This window comes from Trichomycterus rosablanca, chromosome 3 (assembly GCF_030014385.1).
Source record: "Trichomycterus rosablanca isolate fTriRos1 chromosome 3, fTriRos1.hap1, whole genome shotgun sequence".
Taxonomy (NCBI): domain Eukaryota; kingdom Metazoa; phylum Chordata; class Actinopteri; order Siluriformes; family Trichomycteridae; genus Trichomycterus; species Trichomycterus rosablanca.
In genome coordinates this window covers 43991506-44015918 of record NC_085990.1, presented here as the reverse complement: position 1 = coordinate 44015918, position 24413 = coordinate 43991506, and the positions used below count along the sequence as shown (strand labels likewise).

The window sequence follows — 24413 nt, the reverse complement described above, 5'->3', positions numbered from 1 at the left end:
TGTTTTTGGACTTGTGGAAGGAAACTAGAGCACCTGGTAGAAATTCACATAGAAAGGACCCTGGCCACACGGAGGGGGAATCGAAACCAGGCCCTTCTTGCTACCCAATGCACCACTGTGCTGCCCAGTTATGACTTAGCAATAAAACATTAGGATGACCTATTTTTAGTTAAGTAATTTATACTGCATTTTCAAATTTGCACTGCATTGTGCCAAGCCATAAGGTCTAGTGAACTGTCTTTGGGTCTCTGCAATTATACTGTGGAAGGGGATAGATCAGGGCAAGGATATAAAACAATATCTAAGGCTTTGAGTGTTTCCAGAACCGCACTGGCCCCAATAATTTTAAATGGAAAATGCTTGGCTCAACCTTCTTAGCACCTTGTTAAACTCTTTTTAAAAGTGTAGAAAAACACATCTTTTAGCTTTGTGACACAGGGTGTGAGCGTGCCAGGTCATACATGCCAACATTTTCCAAGCCTAATAAATGTTTATGCTATTAATTTAGGCACAAATGCTTTGTCTATTGCAGATAAACTTTTGTATATGATTAAAGCAGACAAACACAGAATTCCAAACGTTTCACAAATCATATTTTGCAACAATAAATGAAAAGCTATTAGTATTAAAATCTGTAAGTGATTTCATTATCACGAATGTCAGAATGTATATGGTATGACATGTAAACATACATCCATGACTCTAATTATGAAAGAAAATTGCACAAAAGCTACACCCAAAGGCAAAAGGGAGGAGATAAGTCCATGTTGCCATTCTTTCAATCAGTGGTTCATTCAATAGTTCACTCAGACACACCTCCACATGGGAATCTACAAAGTAACCAGAGCACACACAGGGAAGTTGGGCCTTGGCCAGGCGGTTGCTGGGCAGCCGTCACACACACTAACTGGCTTTCTGAATTGTACTAGAAGTAGCAGTCTGAGAAACCCATGCCGAAGAGTATACACCCCATACCCCCACAAACACAAATACACAAAGACAGAAAACAACCTATTAAAGCTCTATTAAACTACTAGGGTGTCATTTATTATAATGGTCTTTTAGTCTGTGTTGAGTGTATGTTATAACCTCACCACACCAAATTAAGGGTACATCAAGAAGGTAAAAACTATCCAAATGTTATTTTACATGCTCTTCAAAAATGCTGAAAAGACATGTATAAAGGAGATTTTTTTAATGTAATGTATTGAAAGCATTATTTATACTACACAGAGGTATTCATAGCTAGATACTCTACCAGGAAATAAACTAAAAACACAGGGTAGTGAACTTGTCAAACTAGTGCATTCATAAGCCTAGGAAGGCAGAAACAAAATTCGCATCACTAACTCCTTCTGCCTGTCTGGCTCCTGTTATTACCATGAAGACTCATCTAAAATCTGAACTGGATTATGGATCAGCAGGGTCACCACATCCCCTATCGTCAACAAAACAAAAGTAACATTCAAAAGGTTTATAGGTTCTTGTACAATTCGTGTTAGGACAAGCAAAAAAGTAGTCAAAATGTACACAGCAGAACCTACATATAGTTCCCCTACATATAGGGACAGCGGTAGCACAGTGATTTAGGTACTGGTTTAGTCATCAGCAGGTTGCTTATTCAAGCCTTACCACTGTTAAGTTGCCACTGTTGGGTCCCTTAACCCTCAGTTGCTCAAACTGTATTCAGTCATAATTGTAAGTCACTTTGGGGGAAAAAAACGTGTCTGCAAAATGCCACAATTTTGCAAGTAAAACTTCCTTTCATTATAAGGACAGATTAGGTAAAACATTCAATTTCAGGGATGAAACTGAGACAGAAGTTATATAGTTAAAAATGTAAAATGTGCATTACTACATGTAAATGTCTGTTTGCAGTTGTATTTTTGGGAGTTGTGGTAACCATAAAAGGGATACTACACAAAATAACCACAGTATGTGCCTAACAGCATGATCCAGGGCCTACATTAAAACACAACCTGCCATCAAATGCTACATAATAGATTATTGTTGTAGTTCTTTCCACATGTCAGCTCTTAAAACACATCTGTTAGATGTGGGGATTCTTAAAAGGCACATGTATAAATTTACAACTAACATTCTGTGTATTAATGCATAATAAAGGCATTAAAATGATCTCTGAAGACTAGGTTAGGCTACAATGTCGACTGCATTTTTGTACATTTTAATATTAAACGATAAAAAGTCTAATGCATTCTGAATATAAATAGTATCACACTATTTGTTGCTTTAAATAATAAGCACAAAACATAAATAATATATTGTGTTGAACTGAGCATCTGTTATGCTGCATGTTTGAAACCTAATAAAATCTACAAGACCAATAAAGTTAGATATTTATCATGCCCATTTTTTAAATAAAACAAGTAAACCCATTTAAGTACTGTAGCTTTAATAGATTACTCCTACAAATATTTACAATATAAAATAATTTAAAGAATAAGTTATGCTTAAACCAATCAAATCTAAAACCAATAATTATTTATAATTTACCCTTAAAACATGGTTAATAACAAACTTTAATGAAGGAGGAATGAGAAACACGTGGAAATGTTTAAAAACAAGTCTTAGTCTAAGCTAGAGAAAACATACCAAATAAAACTGTACAAATGTTTAATACATAATGCAGTTCTTCTCTCACAAACCAGTGGAGTTAAAGTGGAGTGGATTGATGATCCGCTCCGCGTTTTACCAACGCTCACTCACACAGAGTGCGCTAACAGCCAAAGCACTACCCTGTTGGCTCAGGAGTTCTTCCGCAGAGCACACACAAGTATGCGTTAAGGTGATTATTTGCGCAAAACACATATTATCGTTTTGTTTAAAATGAACTGTACAGAGTGACTTGGTTTAATCAGAATAGGCTAAAAGCGTTATGTTTTATACAGAAAACAAGTCTAGGAAAGACAAGTTTCTGATTCTCTAAGCACTATGTAACATAGTTGTCATCTCTCCCTAGCGCGTACAATGCATTCCTGTGTTCCTCCGCGGTGACAGGGCCTTTACAAGGTCCAGGCTGCACATGATGGGAAAGGTGTCCCAACTGCAGCAGTCTCGAAGCACCGACACACACACACACGCGCGCACACGCACACGCACACACACCTACAACTACAAAAATACAAAAATACACTTAAATAGAGGTTATTGCTTATACGTTTTACACCTACATCATATTACACAAACATATAACCTTCAGCTTACAAAGTGCAGACAAAATTTGAACACTTATTCGAAAGTATTAATTACAATAAAACACGAAGTTAGCACATTGTATCAGAAGACAGTAAAACTAGTATTTTAAAGCAAAACAAAAGACGTCAGTAGATGTGAAATATAAATTATATATCTACACATGTATACACAGTTGTGTACTTTAAGTATTTTGTATTACAGCGCCCTCTGGTGTTTAGACTTTAAAATGCATGTAACGTTTCTGAAATTAGTATTAAACCCAGTAGTTAGATTCAGTAGCACAACACTATCAATGTTACTTGACTTGTCACTGATGGCCTCTTATTTTCTCTTGGGGACACTAGTTATGAGTGGCACGACAGTGCAGTAGGTATAGTGGGTGCCAGACAGAAACATAGGTCCTGAGAATCAAGGCCGTAGCCGTGAATTGAACGTTGAGGGGGATGCCATTGTAAAACATTCCTGCCATATCAGCACTGAAAGATTCTACCATTATGCAAAGCTAGCAAATTGAATATGTTTATAATTTTTAAATCAGTATATTGAGGGGGGCATTTGAGCACATCTAAATATTGGGTGGGATGTGTATAAATGTGTGTGAATTGTGATTACGGCCTTGCTGAGAACCCTGGTTAACTTGCCCCTAATTGTGATGGCTTTACATTCAATGTTTCTGGGTGGCACTGGACCCACTTTGAGCCTGGCTAGGAATAAGTGGTTAGTGAAACTAAATTAAAATAAAAGAATAAATAAAATACTAACCCCATTTCCGGAAATAATGTAAAATTCACTAAAGACAAGAATCTGTAATTTGTTAATTCTCTTGAACCTTTATTTAATAAATGTACAAACAACGATTTCCAATACAGTATTTATACTGACCAACTTAATTGTAGTTTGTTTGTTTGTTTATTAGGATTTTACACTTTGGTTGAATTCATGACAGAAACGGTAGTCACTCATTACACAAGATTCATCAGTTCACAAGATTATATCAAACACAGTCTTGGACAGTTTTGTATCTCCAATTTACCTCACTTCCATGTCTTTGGACTGTGGGAGGAAACCGGAGCACACGGAGGAAACCCATGCAGACACGGGGAGAACATGCAAACTCCACACAGAAAGGACCCGGACCGCCCCACCTGGGGATTGAACCCAGGACCTTCTTGCTGTGAGGCGACAGTGCTACCCACTAAGCCACCATACCGCCCAATTGTAGTTTGTAAATATACAAAACTTTAAATTTGAATTCTCAAAATTAAGACAGAGGCATGTTCAACCGTGTGTTACATCAACTTACCTATTAATTACACTTTTTACTGGTTTGGGAATTGAGGATACCAATTATTTTCATGTTGCAACTATTGTTTTTGTCTGTTTTTCATGATGCATCATACGTTTTAAACAGGAGACAGAGCTAAACTACAGGCAGGCCAGTCAAGCACATGCACTCTTTGTCTACAAAGCCAATGTTCTAGTGCATGCAGACTGACCTGACATTGTCTTCCTGAAGTAACCATGGACTTCTCGAAAAACAATGCCACAGACGGTAGCATGTCTCTTTAATATCCAGATATGTGCATTCACATTAATAGTATCTTTACACCTAATTAAATTACCCATGCTATGAATACTGATGCACCCAGATACCATGACAGATCTTTGGCATGAAGGACTCACCTTCTGTTTTTACAGAAAACAAGCTGAAATATGGACTGATTTTGGACTCATCTGACAACAGCACACATTTTACTGTCTTTTGGGCCATCTGAATTTAGTTAATGCCCAGAAAACTCAATATGGCCTTCACTTACAAGTTTTAGGTTGCATTTCACACTACAGCAGCAGACTGATAATGGTTTTTTAAAGTACTTCTGAGCCCATGTGGTTACATTTATCACAGTAGAACGACGGTTTCTTATGCTGTCTGAGGGCTCAAAGGACATGCACATGTAACAGTGGTTTTAGGCTATGCAGACTGAGATTTCTCTGTATTCCCAGAATCTTTTCACGATCATAAAATGTTCACTTTCATTTCATCCCTGTTATTTTTGGGTTGCACACTTCAAATTCAAAATTGGTAATACCCACAAAATACAATCATGTTAATCAGCCAACATTAAAGGTCATTTCTTTTTCCCGCTCCGACTGAGGAGAGCGAGACTGTCACACAGCCCCTCCGACAGTGCGCAGTAGCCGACTGCATCTTTTCACCTGCACAAGGCAAGTTCATATGCCGATCAGCTTTGTGCACGGAGAGCCACACCCTGATCAGCAATATTCCTTGACTCCGAGGTCGTAATTCGCTCCGTTATGAGGAGTCCCTACCCGGCTTGTCCTACCCTATGAACAACAGCCAATCGTTGTTCATGCAGCCACCCAGCCCAGCCGGATGGCAGAGCCAAAATTCGATACAATGTATTCAAAATCCCAGCTCTGGTGTGCTAGCGTGTTTTACCGCTGTGCCAAAATCACAACTTCTTAATGTTCCAACCTTTTTAGATATACGGTTTGTAAATAAATAAATGCAGTATACCACAAAAGTTGGCATTTTACAGATTTAGTGGTTAAATTTTAAATACAAAACAAAACACACATTTATTTTAGTGGAAAACAGTGTTTTCTTTTTTTATTAAGTAAATAATAACTTTTCCTGCAGAAACATTTCTTACTGGTAGGTTCCCACTGTATGTCTTGTGGTTCATGTTTCCAGACATTTTTACTATAAAAAAAACTGTTAGTTCAGTCAATGTCAATATATCACATTATAATTAGATTACAGTTACAAATCCATGACCTCTTCTTCCAAAGTCTTTTTGCTTGGTTCCTCATATTTTTCTTGTACTCCAAGAGTGCTGAAATAAAATGTTAAGAAAAATGTATATATAAATGTGTATTTATATATATTCACATATATATTTGTTTCTACACTCACTGTCCATTTTATCAGCTCCACTTACCATATAGAAGCACTTTATAGTTCTACAATTACTGACTGTAGTCCATCTGTTTCTTTGCATGCTTTGTTAGGCCCCTTTCATGCTATTCTTTATTAGTCAGGACTCTTCCAGGACCACCACAGAGCAGGTAATATTTGGGTGGTGGATCATTCTCAGCACTGCAGTGACACTGACATGGTGGTGGTGTGTTAGTGTGTGTTGTGCTGGTATAAGTGGATAAGACACAGCAGTGTTGCTGGAATTTTTAAACACCTCACTGTCACTGCTGGACTGAGAATAGTCCACCAACCAAAAATATCCAGCCAACAGCACCCCGTGGGCAGCATCCTGTGACCACTGATGAAGGTCTAGAAGATGACCAACTCAAACAGCAGCAATAGATGAGCGATCGTCTCTTAATTTTACATCTACAAGGTGGACCAACTAGGTAGGAGTGTTTAATAGAGTGGACACGATATTTAAAAACTCCAGCAGTGCTGCTGTGTCTGATCCACTCATACCAGCACAACACACACTAACACACCACCACCATGTCAGTGTCACTGCAGTGCTGAGAATGATCCACCACCCAAGTAATACCTGCACTGTGGTGGTCCTGACCATTGAAAAACAGGGTGAAAGCAGGTTAAAAAGGTGTGTAGAGAAATAGATGGACTACAGTCAGTAACTGTGGAACTACAAAGTGCTTCTATATGGTAAGTGGAGCTGATAAAATGGACAGTGAGTGTAGAAAGGAGGTGGTTTTAATGTTATGGCTGATCGGTGTACAGTGTATCACAAAAGTGAGTACACCCCTCACATTTCTGCAGATATTTAAGTATATCTTTTCATGGGACAACACTGACAAAATGACACTTTGGCACAATGAAAAGTAGTCTGTGTGCAGCTTATATAACAGTGTAAATTTATTCTTCCCTCAAAATAACTCAATATACAGCCATTAATGTCTAAACCACCGGCAACAAAAGTGAGTACACCCCTTAGTGAAAGTTCCTGAATTGTCAATATTTTGTGTGGCCACCATTATTTCCCAGAACTGCCTTAACTCTCCTGGGCATGGAGTTTACCAGAGCTTCACAGGTTGCCACTGGAATGCTTTTCCACTCCTCCATGACGACATCACGGAGCTGGCGGATATTCAAGACTTTGCGCTCCTCCACCTTCCGCTTGAGGATGCCCCAAAGATGTTCTATTGGGTTTAGGTCTGGAGACATGCTTGGCCAGTCCATCACCTTTACCCTCAGCCTCTTCAATAAAGCAGTGGTCGTCTTAGAGGTGTGTTTGGGGTCATTATCATGCTGGAACACTGCCCTGCGACCCAGTTTCCGGAGGGAGGGGATCATGCTCTGCTTCAGTATTTCACAGTACATATTGGAGTTCATGTGTCCCTCAATGAAATGTAACTCCCCAACACCTGCTGCACTCATGCAGCCCCAGACCATGGCATTCCCACCACCATGCTTGACTGTAGGCATGACACACTTATCTTTGTACTCTTCACCCGACTGCCGCCACACATGCTTGAGACCATCTGAACCAAACAAATTAATCTTGGTCTCATCAGACCATAGGACATGGTTCCAGTAATCCATGTCCTTTGTTGACATGTCTTCAGCAAACTGTTTGCGGGCTTTCTTGTGTAGAGACTTCAGAAGAGGCTTCCTTCTGGGGTGACAGCCATGCAGACCAATTTGATGTAGTGTGCGGCGTATGGTCTGAGCACTGACAGGCTGACCCCCCACCTTTTCAATCTCTGCAGCAATGCTGACAGCACTCCTGCGCCTATCTTTCAAAGACAGCAGTTGGATGTGACGCTGAGCACGTGCACTCGGCTTCTTTGGACGACCAACGCGAGGTCTGTTCTGAGTGGACCCTGCTCTTTTAAAACGCTGGATGATCTTGGCCACTGTGCTGCAGCTCAGTTTCAGGGTGTTGGCAATCTTCTTGTAGCCTTGGCCATCGTCATGTAGCGCAACAATTCGTCTTTTAAGATCCTCTGAGAGTTCTTTGCCATGAGGTGCCATGTTGGAACTTTCAGTGACCAGTATGAGAGAGTGTGAGAGCTGTACTACTAAATTGAACACACCTGCTCCCTATGCACACCTGAGACCTAGTAACACTAACAAATCACATGACATTTTGGAGGGAAAATGACAAGCAGTGCTCAATTTGGACATTTAGGGGTGTAGTCTCTTAGGGGTGTACTCACTTTTGTTGCCGGTGGTTTAGACATTAATGGCTGTATATTGAGTTATTTTGAGGGAAGAATAAATTTACACTGTTATATAAGCTGCACACAGACTACTTTTCATTGTGTCAAAGTGTCATTTTGTCAGTGTTGTCCCATGAAAAGATATACTTAAATATCTGCAGAAATGTGAGGGGTGTACTCACTTTTGTGATACACTGTATATATAAAGTAATTCTAACATGCAGAAAAGTTTCATATATGAAAAAAAGAATTGGCTTGGCAGAGGAAAACCAGGACATGAAAAGAAATAAGAACGAAGAGTAATAAGGATACGAGCTGAACTGAAAATCTGCACCCACGGCAGCAGACATCATAGCCTGCAGATTTCTTTCCTCTAAGTCACCAAAGGAGTAGCCGTTCGCCTTGTCCACTGTGCGTAAAACCTGCATCATGTTCTCCTTGTCCTGTTAAAAAAAGTCATACATAAAAGGTCATGGTCTGAATAATGTCTCTTGGTCTTATGTAAAATCCTGTTAATACAGTAAAAGGAACAGAGGATGTACCTGCACATTTAGAGGGATAAAGGAAACAAGGCTGTAATCCTGAATTACTTCAGCCAACTTCTCATTTAAAGAGTGGAACCTCTTAAAGAACGGGTCAACGTTAAGGTGTTCCACCAGGTATGACAGGTCCATAACCTCCGTGTAGAAATCAAGGTTGAAGGCTTTAAAAAAATGATAAAACATGATGTACACACCATTTCTTAGATGAACCAGAAACAGGTATGAACACTGGAGGCGTGTAAAACTATTTTAAATCTGCACTCTTGTGCTCTCAGTTCAGATCAAGTAAGCTGTTGGAAATGAATTTAAATGACATTTTTAACCAACAGCATTAATCAAACAATGACTGCTTTACCGATAATCAGTTAACTGGTTAATCATCCCTAATGTGTCGACATAATCTTTCTCAAACTAATGTGGCATACAAGACACAACACCTTTGTTTTATTATATCAGACTCAGACTCACCCAGCTTGCCATACTGCTCAATAAGATCCATCTTTGAGAGAACATTAACATGAGGAAGTTCCACTTGAAGCATGGTAGAAAGGGATGTACAGAGCACAGATATGAACTTGGCTGGATCAGCACAGTAGTGCGAGTCCACTAGATGCACTGATGTCAACTAAAAACATAAATAAGAGTCAGCAAAAGAAAGTTGATGTTAAAATGTAAACATACATACAGTGTATCACAAAAGTGAGTACACCCCTCACATTTCTGCAGATATTTAAGTATATCTTTTCATGGGACAACACTGACAAAATGACACTTTGACACAATGAAAAGTAGTCTGTGTGCAGCTTATATAACAGTGTAAATTTATTCTTCCCTCAAAATAACTCAATATACAGCCATTAATGTCTAAACCACCGGCAACAAAAGTGAGTACACCCCTAAGAGACTACACCCCTAAATGTCCAAATTGAGCACTGCTTGTCATTTTCCCTCCAAAATGTCATGTGATTTGTTAGTGTTACTAGGTCTCAGGTGTGCATAGGGAGCAGGTGTGTTCAATTTAGTAGTACAGCTCTCACACTCTCTCATACTGGTCACTGAAAGTTCCAACATGGCACCTCATGGCAAAGAACTCTCTGAGGATCTTAAAAGACGAATTGTTGCGCTACATGAAGATGGCCAAGGCTACAAGAAGATTGCCAACACCCTGAAACTGAGCTGCAGCACAGTGGCCAAGATCATCCAGCGTTTTAAAAGAGCAGGGTCCACTCAGAACAGACCTCACGTTGGTCGTCCAAAGAAGCTGAGTGCACGTGCTCAGCGTCACATCCAACTGCTGTCTTTGAAAGATAGGTGCAGGAGTGCTGTCAGCATTGCTGCAGAGATTGAAAAGGTGGGGGGTCAGCCTGTCAGTGCTCGGACCATACGCCGCACACTACATCAAATTGGTCTGCATGGCTGTCACCCCAGAAGGAAGCCTCTTCTGAAGTCTCTACACAAGAAAGCCCGCAAACAATTTGCTGAAGACATGTCAACAAAGGACATGGATTACTGGAACCATGTCCTATGGTCTGATGAGACCAAGATTAATTTGTTTGGTTCAGATGGTCTCAAGCATGTGTGGCGGCAATCAGGTGAGGAGTACAAAGATAAGTGTGTCATGCCTACAGTCAAGCATGGTGGTGGGAATGCCATGGTCTGGGGCTGCATGAGTGCAGCAGGTGTTGGGGAGTTACATTTCATTGAGGGACACATGAACTCCAATATGTACTGTGAAATACTGAAGCAGAGCATGATCCCCTCCCTCCGGAAACTGGGTCGCAGGGCAGTGTTCCAGCATGATAATGACCCCAAACACACCTCTAAGACGACCACTGCTTTATTGAAGAGGCTGAGGGTAAAGGTGATGGACTGGCCAAGCATGTCTCCAGACCTAAACCCAATAGAACATCTTTGGGGCATCCTCAAGCGGAAGGTGGAGGAGCGCAAAGTCTCGAATATCCGCCAGCTCCGTGATGTCGTCATGGAGGAGTGGAAAAGCATTCCAGTGGCAACCTGTGAAGCTGTGGTAAACTCCATGCCCAGGAGAGTTAAGGCAGTTCTGGGAAATAATGGTGGCCACACAAAATATTGACACTTCAGGAACTTTCACTTAGGGGTGTACTCACTTTTGTTGCCGGTGGTTTAGACATTAATGGCTGTATATTGTGTTATTTTGAGGGAAGAATAAATTTACACTGTTATATAAGCTGCACACAGACTACTTTTCATTGTGTCAAAGTGTCATTTTGTCAGTGTTGTCCCATGAAAAGATATACTTAAATATCTGCAGAAATGTGAGGGGTGTACTCACTTTTGTGATACACTGTATATGATTTCCGCATAGTCAGTTCATATTTATGGTAACCAGATGACCCAGCCAAACCATAAAAATAGGCTGTGTAGATAAATATACACCGATCAGCCATAACATTAAAACCACCTCCTTGTTTCTACACCCACTGTCCATTCTATCAGCTCCACTTACCATATAGCAGCACTTTGTAGTTCTACAATTACTGACTGTAGTCCATCTGTTTCTCTGCATGCTTTGTTAGCCCCCTTTCATGCTGTTTTTCAATACTCAGGACCCCCACAGGACCACTACAGAGTAGGTATTATTTAGGTGGTGGATCATTCTTAGCACTGCAGTGACAATGACATGGTGGTGGTGTGTTAGTGTGTGTTTTGCTGGTATGAGTGGATCGGACACAGCAGCGCTGCTGGAGTTTTTAAATACCGTGTCCACTCACTGTCCACTCTATTAGACACTCCTACCTAGCTGGTCCACCTTGTAGATGTAAAGTAAGAGACGATCGCTCATCAATTGCTGCTGTTTGAGTTGGTCGTCATCAGTGGTCACAGGACGCTGCCCATGGGGCGCTGTTGGCTGGATATATTTTTGGTTTGTGGACTATTCTCAGTCCAGCAGTGAAAGTGATGTGTTTAAAAACTCCATCAGCGCTGCTGTGTCTGACCACTCATACCAGCACAACACACACTAACACACCACCACCATGTCAGTGTCACTGCAGTGCTGAGAATGATCCACCACCTAAATAATACCTACTCTGTAGTGGTCCTGTGAGGGTCCTGACTATTGAAGAACAGCATGAAAGGGGGCTAACAAAGCATGCAGAGAAACAGATGGACTACAGTCAGTAATTGTAGAACTACAAAGTGCTCCTATATGGTAAGTGGAGCTGATTAAATTGACAGTGAGTGTAGAAACGAGGAGGTGGTCATATTATGGTTGATCGGTGTATATATGTATATGTCTGTAATTATTTTATATTTAGCTTTACACAGCCATTGATGGCAAAGGACCACTAATGACAATATAGTATTGCATGGTGGACCATTCTCAGGTATGGTCCAGTGACCGGCAAAAAATTACTTTCTTTAAATCTTAAACAGATTATGGTTGTAATCCTTTATTGAATAGAATATATGGTGTCCAACTGTGCACTTCTACAGTCAGTATTGTGTATACTAGTAATTGACAGTGAAACATGACTGATCAAGTGTCCAGTAAGCATAGGTATAAGGTGGGTGTATCTAATAAATTGGAAACTCTTGTCTCTTTTCAAAATAAGTAAAATAAATAACACTTTACAATGCAAATATAATAAAAAGTCAAGAATATATTTTAAAAAAGTATTATAAAATACAAACTGTTTGACTAAATCTAATTTCATGCAGGTATTGGGACACGTCACAAGTCAATATCAAATCAAATATCATATTCACACAGCTGGATTTGTTCGATTATCTCTAAAACAATCAGCCATTCATACTCACCCTGAAATTCCACTTGGCTAGCTGGGCAAATATATTTCTTACTGATCTGTGATGAGTGTAAAGCTCCACCTGACCTGGACAGTCAAATAGGAAATAGCAGTCACTGTGCTGCTTCAGCTTTGCCTCTAACCAGTCCAGATTGGCTTCTAGGTATTCAATACTGTAGATCAGACCACCATTTGGACCGAGTTTCAGACCCTCCATCACATCATCGAGGGTGACTAGTTCAGAAATGTCCACAGCACACTGGTATGGCAGACCCTCGTTTGCAGGATCTAGGTTGACCACCACTACTTTGCGTCCCACTCTGCTCAGGAACTCGTACATGGCGCGACAGTACGTGGTTTTACCTGAACCTGGTGGTCCAATAACCACCTGACCGAAGCGCAGGGTCTGTGGAGCTCCAGAGGACATGCTGACCACAGCTGTACTTCACACAATAATAAACCAGATTTACACAACACACACTGGATGAGACTGAACGATCCGCTACCAGCTCATTGTTACATGTAGTAACGGAGAGTGTGCTGACTGAGTAGATACAGATCCACAGCACTGAGGAGGAGTTACCAACAGCACATCAAAACCCAACGTGTTTTGTTTATTTCACTAACACTCAGTTTTAGACTGCTGTTATCTAGAATGCCATAACAATAACATACAGAATGAAAATCTGTTGACTACTGATATATATAAGTAACATGAACTATTTCTCTATTCAAATCTATAGACATTAGTCAAAACCCGTTCTAACAACAAGCTGCAACCGTAGAACGATAGTAAGTTAGAAAAATACTACTACTAATAATACTTATAATACCAATAATACTACTAATAATAATACTTATAATACCAATAATACTACTAATAATAATTACGTTGTCAATAAACTTAATATACAGAAACACCGTCACAATGTGAGTGCAGGAATATTATATCCGGGTCATTTTTACTCAGCTTCAGAATAAAAGTCTCTCAATAAAGGACAACACACTATAGGACCTGTACAGTCACGCAAATCTACTACTACTACTTCAACAAGAACAACAACTACTGCTAGTAGTACAACAACAACAACTACTACTAGTATACCATCAGTTACTACTACTACTACTACTAGTACAACAAAATAACAACTACTAATACAACAACTACTACTACTAGTACACCATCAGTTACTACTACTACTAGTACAACAAAAATAACAACTACTAATACAACAACATCTACTACTAGTACACCATCAGTTACTACTAGTACAACAAAAATAACAACTACTAATACAACATCTACTACTACACCATCAGTTACTACTACTACTACTACTACTACTAGTACAACAAAAATAACAACTACTAATACAACATCTACTACTACTAGTACACCATCAGTTACTACTACTACTACTACTAGTACAACAAAAATAACAACTACTAATACAACATCTACTACTACTAGTACACCATCAGTTACTACTACTACTACTACTACTAGTACAACAAAAATAACAACTACTAATACAACATCTACTACTACTAGTACACCATCAGTTACTACTACTACTACTACTAGTACAACAAAAATAACAACTATTAATACAACAACAACTACTACTACTACTAGTACACCATCAGTTACTACTACTACTACTACTAGTATAGCAAAAATAACAACTACTAATACAACAACTACTAGTAGTACACCATCAGTTATTACTACTACCACTAGTACAACAAAAATAACAACTACTAATACAACAACTACTACTACTAGTAGTACACCATCAGTTACTACTACTACTACTACTAGTACAACAAAAATAACAACAACTACTAATACAACAACTACTACTACTACTAGTACACCATCAGTTACTACTACTACTAGTAGTACAACAAATACAACAACAACTACTACTACTAGTACAGAAACAACAACAACTACTACTGCTACTACTAGTAGTAGTATAACAACAACAACAACAAGGGCAGTAAGCCACCTAGCGGTTAAGGTACTGGACTAGTAATCGAAAGGTTGCTGGTTCAAGTCCCACCACTGCCAGGTTGCTACTGTTGGGCTCTTGAGCCTCAATTGCTTAGACAAAATACTATCACTGTACTGTAAGTCACTTTGAATAAAAGCGTCTGCTAAATGCCGAAAATGTAAATGTAAACTACTACTACTATGCACCTCTTTGCACGTTCATCTTTGCAGTGTAGACCACTTTGTACTTTATACCAAATTGCTCTCCATATGTACCCACAAGCTCTTTTTAGCATGTTATTATGCAGATACCTGCATCTACACTGTGTTCCAAATTATTATGCATGTGCCATTTTGTTTGTTTTTCCTAATCAGTCAGTATGTGCAAGGATTTTTGAATATCATCAACAGTAATATTACAATGTGGAGGTTATTAGTGGAAGTGGAAGTACTGATAATGTCAATGGCTTTATTTATTTTAAAAAAAGTTTGTTTATTGTTGTTTATTAGGATTTTAACGTCATGTTTTACACTTTGGTTACATTCATGACAGGAACGGTAGTTACTCATTACACAAGATTCATCACTTCACACAAGGTTATATCAAACACAGTCATGGACAATTTAGTATCTCCAATTCACCTCACTTGCATGTCTTTGGACTGTGGGAGGAAACTGGAGCACCCGGAGTAAACCCACGCAGACACGGGGAGAACATGCAAACTCCACACAGAAAGGACCCGGACCGCTCCACCTGGGGATAGAACCCAGGACCTTCTTGCTGTGAGGCGACAGTGCTACCCACTTAACCACCATGCCGCCCCCTTTTTAAAAAGAACAGAAAATATGTTGTTTCAAATTATTATGCAGAATTCAGTTTTTGAAAACATTCAACGATCATAATGACATTCATATGATTTCCAACAGAAATCTGTTATTTCCTGCATACACAGATCGTTTTACAAAAAATAAAGAGATGAGATGACTTTAACAAATCTCTTATCCATTAAATGTGTAAGTTCATGTATAGTTTCTGCTTGTATTTTATTTTAGGATGCCAGTATTGCCTCCCAGAGCTGCTGTTTTGAGGTATACTGACAACCACTCCTATAGATCTTCCTTTTAAGTATGCTCCACAGGTTCCCAATGGGATTGAGGTCAGGAGATGATGGTGGTCAAACCATGATTTTATCTCTTTTTATGCCTATAGCAACTAAGGAGTCAAAGGGGTTTTTGCAGCATGGAATGGTGCATTGTCTTGCATAAATATGATGGTAAATGCTCAGTTCCGAACTGAAACGGACCTACCATTTCACTTCCCAATATTCCGGCCCAAATGATCACTCTGCCACTTCCTTGTTGACATCGCAGTCTTGTAGGAACGGGGTGGCCGTTTACCAGCCATCCAGAACTCGACCCATCGCATATCTTTTTACAGTTTGATGATCTCTCTTCAGTTTTCATGAAATATCAGTTGTTTTCATGTCTTTTGCAAGACATTAAACTACTTAATGCTTTTCATCTTCAGAAAGGTATTTTTTCCTCCCCATATTGCATGAGAACTGTGACTTGCTTAATAATGTGGAACAGTGTTAACTGGCAATCTAATTAACAAACCTGCGTCAGATTGATACCAGACATCTAAAAAAACTATAAGAAATAAAATAAGCAAACATTTTATTTTAACAACTCTCCATAAATGTTTGATGTGGCTTTGGCTGGGCCACTTATGGGCATTAATACTTTACTCGTTTTGGCTGTTGAAGGGTGAACAGTCGCCCCGGTCTGAGTTTGTGTGGGCTCTGCAAGTGTTCTTTAACAATGTGCCTGTAACTGGCTGCATTCATCTGCTCTCCTGTTACCAGTCTTTCTGTGCCTTCCACTGAAAAGCACCCCCATGGTATATAGCATATATAACTGTAGTTTGCCTATCAGAGAGGTTTGTAGTCATACCAGGGGTCCCATGGAATGTCAGCTAAACAAACCCCATACCATTATGGAGCCACCACCAGCCACTACAGTCCCATTGTACCAGTTTTTTCTGGCACTTTAGTGTAGACATAACGCTTACCAGTTCTTTGCATGCCATTTAAAAAAACTCCAAGCTCAAATGCTATAACTTGCCTTTTACTTAACAATGGTTTCCATCTTGCCATAAATTCCTGTATTAAGCAGTTCCACACCATGAGTTCTACAAACAGGTCCTTGGACATCAAGGGTTGATTTTTGTCCTAATAATGCAGTGTACATTGAGTGAGGTGTGTGCCTCTCCAAACTATCCAATCAATTCACAATGCAACATATGGGCTCCAATTTAATTCTGGACACATAATAAAAATAATTAATGCAAACAAGATGTACCTGACCACAATTTGGTCATTTAAAGTGGTCATTTAAAGTGTGCAAAAAGTCAAGTCTGAATGTCTTCTAAATCAACTATATATAAGGCCAGCTTGCGTTTATCAGATGGAATTTAAAGTCCATTTGCATGTATAGCATTTAGCAGACTTAGCAGAGTTTAGACCTCCACTACTGTATAAATTAGTTTTCTGCCATTAACATGATTTTGATTTCTATGTACATCATAATAGTACAATATACATATATAGTCAACATGCCAGGCCTGCTGATTTTCAATAACCACAGTCTAACACTGTGGGTAGACAGGAGTGCAAATTTACTATCAAGAGTTTTAATTATTTTAAATAACTAGTTTTAAATATAAAAGAAAATTTATGGTGGCTATTTAGTACAAAGATAATGACCTACCAGCTAGAAGACCTTCAAATGAACAAATTTTCCAGGTATCAAGTCATCTAATAAAATCAACATCAGACATGATTGGCAGGTGAAACTTTTTCTAAAAAACTCTACATTCATTTTTATCATTTTTTATTGTACAGTAGAAAAAATCTAAATTGTACACAGAATTTTATGAAGATCTGCAACATAAATTCTAACCAAAAATGTATTTACCTTGGACCAGAACAGTTTCTGTCTGTCTTAAGTTTTACAAAGCAAATAGACAAGATTTCACTGCTATACAACAACTTGTAGATTCAGAACGTCTGCAAACAAGACATGGACATTTTCAAAAATTACAAATACCAAACTAAAACAAAAAGATATCAGACAATGACACCCTGATATTTACATAAACAGAATCTAGGCATCCATAATATCCAAAATATACTTTGTGACATTCTGCACTTAGGTTAAAGGGACGACACTGGGCAGTACCAGACTAATCTGTCTGATATGATGCTTATGAAATCCACCTGAGAAAACATTTATACACATAAACCAGATAAGCCAAAGCTGAACAGTGTATATTTTGTTAAACCTTATCTTCACAATAATGGTCATGTGGAAAAAAAAACCCTCATTAATATCTGGATCATTTACAGCACTACTGATTGTGTAGTTTAATCTCTTTAATGGAAGAGTCTGATACAAAAGAATACTTTGGTGGGCTCTTTATGGTGGGATTACTCATCAAGGCCTTCATCCTCTTCATCCTCTACTTGCTTAGCATCAACCTCTGTTGTGTCAGAAAACTCATGCAGGAGCACATACTCCCGGCTACTGAAGCCGAATTTCAGCACGTCCTTCTCTTTAAGCTCATAATAACGCTGTGGTTCAATGCGCTGATTATTCAGATAAGTGCCGTTCCCCGAACCAAGGTCAATGATGTAGGGTTTTACTCTCCTGCCTGAGGTGCCATCTGCTCGTGTGAACTCCACTAGTCTGAAAATAAAGATAAACATTACTTTATTTTACTTTAGATAGAAGCATTACTTTCAGAAATCAGGCAAAGTGGAATGAATTATTGGCTAGTTAGTGCACATGCTTGGTGAGCTCTTTAAAGTCAATAAATAGGTTATAACAAGATTAGATATTTAATTTCTTATCAAAACAACTATCTGCTTTAAAATTGCAGATTGTTCTTTCGAATGTTAGTTGAAGGGTCTTGAGGCCACATGGCATCAACTGGCATTTAAAGTTTGTTTGTTATATTAGGATTTTAATGTCATGTGTTACACCGATTACATTCATGACAGGAAACGGTAGTTACTCGTTACACAAGATTACACAAGAACGTCAAACACAGTCATAGACAATTATGTATCCCCAATTCACCTTACTTGCATGTCTTTGGACTGTGGGAGGAAACCCACGCAGACACGGGAGAACATGCAAACTTCACACAGAAAGGACCCGGACCGCCCCACCTGGGGATCGAACCCAGGACCTTCTTGCTGTGAGGTGACAGTGCTACCCACTGAGCCACTGTGCCGCCCTGGCATTTAAAGTAGTTGAGCACCAATGCCCATTCCTCACTGTAAACAATGATTACACACAAATAGACTAGCAAATTTCAGGATGAACTGGTAATTTCCTTGAAGAAATGCCCACCACCCCCCTCCCTGCTCAGCCGACAGCCGGATCTCAGCAGCGAGCTAGTGTAATTGAACGCTGCTCCACCTGAGCACCCTTGGCTGTAACATATTCAACAACAACAAAAAAATTTGGCATGTGTAAAATTCACATATGTAAACACTTTACCCATGTTTACTCAGCATGTTAAATACAATATACAAAGTTTTTATTACTCACCTGTACTGAAAAACAGCATGCTGTTTGGAACAAGAAGGGTGGTCAATCGGTATGTCAGCTATTTTCCTTTGTCTTCCGAGCAGATAAGCACTCTGACGGTGGATGTACATGACCGGAAGTGGCTCATCATTTTTAAAGGGGTACAATCGCCACCTTCTTTTAGGGATTCTAGCCTCAGGTGGCTCGTTATACTTAATAACCACCCCTCTGTATGTGTTTGTATCTTCCACTAGAGCACCCGAGAGTTCGAAGTTGGGCTTTTCTTTCTCTGCTGCAGAAGCAGCATCTCCTTCCTCTTCACCACCAAATACATCTCCATTTTCTGCCTCCTGCCTAAGACGGTTTTCTCGGCGCCGTTCGTTGTTCTGTTCCCTTTCTGCATCCTGCTCTCTAGCTCTGTCTCTGTGCCGATCCTGACCTCTTTCACGTTCTCTCTGATGGTCCCTCTGTCCCTCCCTTTCTATTTGACGCCCATCTGTCCTATTTCCTCTTTCAGGATAGTCATCTCTTTCCTAACATAAAAAATAGATTGTTGTCATTATTAATGACCAAATTCAACAATACTCAGCACTTTAATAAAAGCAGTACAACCTGTAGATAAATAATTACAAATATAGGTGTGATTTGATGATTATGTGATGTACTTGCAATGTGTAATACTGTCAATACTGACAGTAAATACTAAATAAATAATGTTTTGCTGAAATTACCCGTTTAATTCTTTCATCAGCTCTAGGGCGTGGACTCCGACTTCTTCGGTCTCTGCCCGGCCTGTCTCTATGTTTATCCGACGAATGGTCCCTTCTTCCTGGAGATCTGTCTTTACCTCCAACAGGTGATCTATAATTAAAAAATTGTTCCGATGTTAGATTTCCATGAACTAACCAGCACCAGTTTAGAAGCCAGACAAAACCAAGATAAAGAGATTTTTGTGCATGTACATGTTTATTTAAACTTTTCATTTTTATTCAGACTTGGAGACCACAGATCTTTTAGACATAAAACATTTATTAAAAGCTACTGCCAGGATGATGGTAGGGAGGGATGTAAAGAATGCAATTTATGATTACTATTCATGCAATTTGATTCATTACCATCGATTTTATTTTATAGCTTTGTGGCTTTTAACTGTTAATAATAAATGAAGTATATCCATTGTATTTACGATTTTACATGGTGACATTGTTACATACACTTTCTTATCCATCCATCTTTAGTAACCTCTGAAGTGAGTCAAGAGACTATGTCAGAAATACAAGAAACACAAAAAGAACATACCTTGTTGGTTTGTCCTAATTATTACTAGAAAGACAATACAAATATAATTGCCCAATAATAATTGTTTAGCTATTGTAATTATCTACCATTAATTTGGATAAACTGGATCCTATGCACCCAAAATTACAATGTTCAATATTACCATTATTATTACAATTTATTTATTAGGATTTTAACGTCATGTTTTACACACTTTGGTTACATTCATGACAAACACGGTAGTTACTGGTTACACAAGATTCATCAGTTCACAAGGTTATATCCAACACAGTCATGGACAATTTTGTATCTCCAATTAACCTCACTTGCACGTCTTTGGACTGTGAGTGGCTATTGGAGCCGCCGGAGGAAACTCACACAGACACGGGGAGAACATGCACACTTCAAACAGAAAGGACCCGGACCGCCCCACCTGGGGATCGAACCCAAGACCTTTTTGCTGGTAGGAGGGATGTAAAAAAAAATGCAATATATCACTACTATTTATGCAATTTGAATTATTACCATCTATTTTATTTTATAATTTTGTGGCCTTTTGCTGTTATAATATATACAGTATATATTACACTAGAGCTGGGATTCTGGGACCTTTCTGTCCCCATTAGGCTACCACTTATCCAGCCATCTTTAGTAACCCCTACAGTGAGTCAAGAGACTATGTCATAAATACAAGGAACACAAAAGGTACATCCCTTGTTGGTTATTCCTAATTATTATTAGAATGACAAAAGTAATATAACAACCCAATAATAATTGTTTATCTCTTGTAATTATCTCCCATGACTCCATGGGATTTGGAATAACTGGATCCTATGCACCCAAAACTACAACGATCAACATATTAGTGCTATTACAATCCATTTAAATAATTTAAATGATCATAAAAACAGTTACAGTCGATGAACTTTTGAACAAAGCATGAAGTGTATTATTTGTTAAATATTAAACGTAATTTGGGAAACTGGATACTTGGGAAATTAGTCCGTCGGTTAAATAATGTCGTTTAATTTCACTTCTAACACTTGAGTCCTGATGTGTGGTTTGCTGATATGAAGCTCGGTTACTATTTACACTCGGTTTTTATTTACATAACTATAACCGTAATCAGCGAGTTAGACAGAGTTGGTATTTATGAAGTATTATACACTATAAGCTACGCACCGGTGATGGCGGCTCCGCGGGGGAGGACTCACACTGCCGCGGTCAGATCCAGAACTTGATCGGCGGGATCTGTCGGGCCTAACCGGACTTAGCTTCTCTTGTTTAATTGTTATCTTGTTGTCGCGAACTGGAGACCTTCTGTCTCGTTTCTTCTTATCCATCCTAAAACAAAGTAACTGCTGACGACCTCACTTCAAAAATACGTTCATAACAACAAAAGCTAAGAAAGTTTCAGTGGAAACGCAACATGCTGTGGTGCTTCTGATGTCGCTCTGTGTTACACAGGCGGCTTTAACTTCCGCTGCTTCCAAACCTTCATCGCCACCTGCTGGTGTTCAGCACTGTTACACGAGATAAAACTCCAGGCAGCACAGCTCTCACCTTTCCTGATTTACACAAGCCTTCTCTCCTGAGAGAATACATACATATGTATTATACATATATTCATTCATTTTTGTCAACCGCTGGTTGGGGTCGCGGTGACAGACACATGCTGGACAGGTCGCCAGTCTATAGCAGGGGAACAACTTTACTCACGTATGTCTAGAGCAGTGGCGATTTCTCTAACACTGCAAGGGAAGCTCAGCTTCCCCTAAAATGTCAAAAATTAAATGGTCAAATATGTACAATTGTGTTAACATTTCATTGACTACAAATGCGTTAGAACACGTTCATCTCGAAGACGAGTTCGTTCAGAATCAGCAACTTATCACAAATCGACTGACTTGAACTTCTCATACATTCCCGTGGCGTCAATGCATTTGCCCGTAGAAGCTGAGCGTCTATTCACTTCAACGGGACTGCATGGAATGTTTTTTTTCATTGCTTCGAAACTCGCCGGTCATTGGTTAAATGCCACGATTTTGTCTGGACGCGGAGCTTCTGCAAGATGATTGGAGGATCAGTCGAAAGGCTGAATCCCGTTTTGATTGACAGCTATTTTGAGATCTACACCGTCACTTAATCAATGGGAGCTTCAGTCCCATCGCGGATTTTGCGAGTGAAGTCGAAAGACAAACTGCAACCCATTTCTTCGATAGGATCACAGGCCATTTTCTTGAAAAGAAACGAAGGGCAGAATTTATGTATAAATAAATTGACAAATTTTATGATGTATGCCGACAATGAGCTTCCCCTCTTTGAAAGACCAGCAGCCGTCACTGGTCTAGAGGCATTTAGAGCAGCAATTTTACTACTGCATATTTTTGAGAGATATTTATTTATTAGGATTTTAACGTCATGTTTTACACTTTCATGACAGAAAGGGTAGTTACTCGTTACAGAAGATTTATCAGTTCACAAGTTTAATGTATCTCCAATTCACCTCACTTGCATGTCTTTGGCCTGTGGGAGGAACCCGGAGCTCCCGGAAGAAAACCCACACAGACACGGGGAGAACATGCAAACTCCACACACTTGTCTTACAACTCACCTTATTAATTAACAGTCTACTCAATCATTTGGCTGAGCTTACTTTGAGTCTAAATACTTGGGTAAAAATAAGCTGTATTAAAATTATTTTGTTTGGGCCATATCTACTCCCTTTGACAATATTTTGGTTGACTCAAAAATATTGGTAGATGACACTGTGGTTTTAAGAAATCAGGCTTTCTAACCTTTATGTCAACTTGAAGCTAGCAGCTGAAAAATCATCCATGACAGTTGCATTATTTTGTGATCATCTCAACTGTTTGGTAGAGGCTCATTAAAAAAAAATCTGCGTGCACTACTAAAAAAATATTAATTGTTTGTTGTTGGTATAGTCAAAAGAAATTAAAAATAATTATTTTTTTAACATTATTTTCTTGGTGAGACCATTAAAGGGTTATTATAATATTATAATGACTTTTTGATGAAATTGTATAAACAGTTTGTACTGTTTTCTTTTTATAACACACACACACACACAATAAACAAAGTCTAAACACAAGTATAACTGTCTAAAACTACTACAAAAAAATAATGTAGGGCAGGATTTCCCAGCTCCAGTCCTGTGGGCCCATTGCCTTGCAGAACTTAAAAGTTATCCTTACTACCACCATACCTAGTACAGCTTTTCTGCCCAAATTTAAAATAGTAATAAGCTGGTTTGTCTACATTAAGTAAAATATTATCCAATGAAAAATATTAATATGATAAATAATGATAAATATTAGTGTGTACAGTATACTCTAAGGTTTAATTTGATAACATTTGGTAAACATACATGGGGCAGTTGTAGCCTAATGGTTGAGGTACTGGACTAGTAATCAAAAGGTCACTGGGTTAAGGCCCACCACTGCCAGGTTAACCCTTAATTGCTTAGACAATATGCTATCACAGCACTGTAAGTTGCTTTGGATAAAAGCGTCTGCTAAATGCCGTAAATGTAAACAAATATCCACAAGACAGATAGAATGCCTTTATTTGTCATATATACAAATACACATGTACAGTACAACTAATTTCTTTTTTCACGTATCCCATCTTGTCTGGAAGTTGGGGTCAGAGCACAGGGTCAGTTGTTGTCTGGCGCCCCTGGAGCAGAGAGGGTTAAGGGCCTTGCTCGAGGGCCCAACAGTGGCTGTCATGGCAGAGCTAGGATTTTAACTCTTAACCTTTCAATTGGTCTACCTCTACCTACTATATACAGTGTATCACAAA

The 24413-nt window shown here is 39.0% G+C and overlaps 2 protein-coding genes across 2 annotated transcripts; both read right to left on the bottom strand.

The window, feature by feature from the left end:
• Positions 1–5787: 5787 nt before the first annotated feature.
• gpn2 (GPN-loop GTPase 2) lies at positions 5788–13347 on the bottom strand. Its single transcript, XM_062992146.1, has 5 exons — positions 12732–13347; positions 9402–9558; positions 8934–9094; positions 8704–8834; positions 5788–6074 (listed from the first exon to the last, which is right to left on the bottom strand). Exons 1-5 carry the CDS (start codon positions 13143–13145, stop codon positions 6002–6004), a joined length of 936 nt encoding a protein of 311 aa, XP_062848216.1. The 5' UTR covers positions 13146–13347; the 3' UTR covers positions 5788–6001.
• A 4248-nt stretch (positions 13348–17595) lies between these two features.
• On the bottom strand, positions 17596–22036 carry snip1 (Smad nuclear interacting protein). The gene is made up of 4 exons (XM_062992145.1): positions 21771–22036; positions 20042–20171; positions 19332–19843; positions 17596–18461 (listed from the first exon to the last, which is right to left on the bottom strand). Exons 1-4 carry the CDS (start codon positions 21929–21931, stop codon positions 18203–18205), a joined length of 1062 nt encoding a protein of 353 aa, XP_062848215.1. The 5' UTR covers positions 21932–22036; the 3' UTR covers positions 17596–18202.
• Between the last annotated feature and the right edge of the window lie 2377 nt (positions 22037–24413).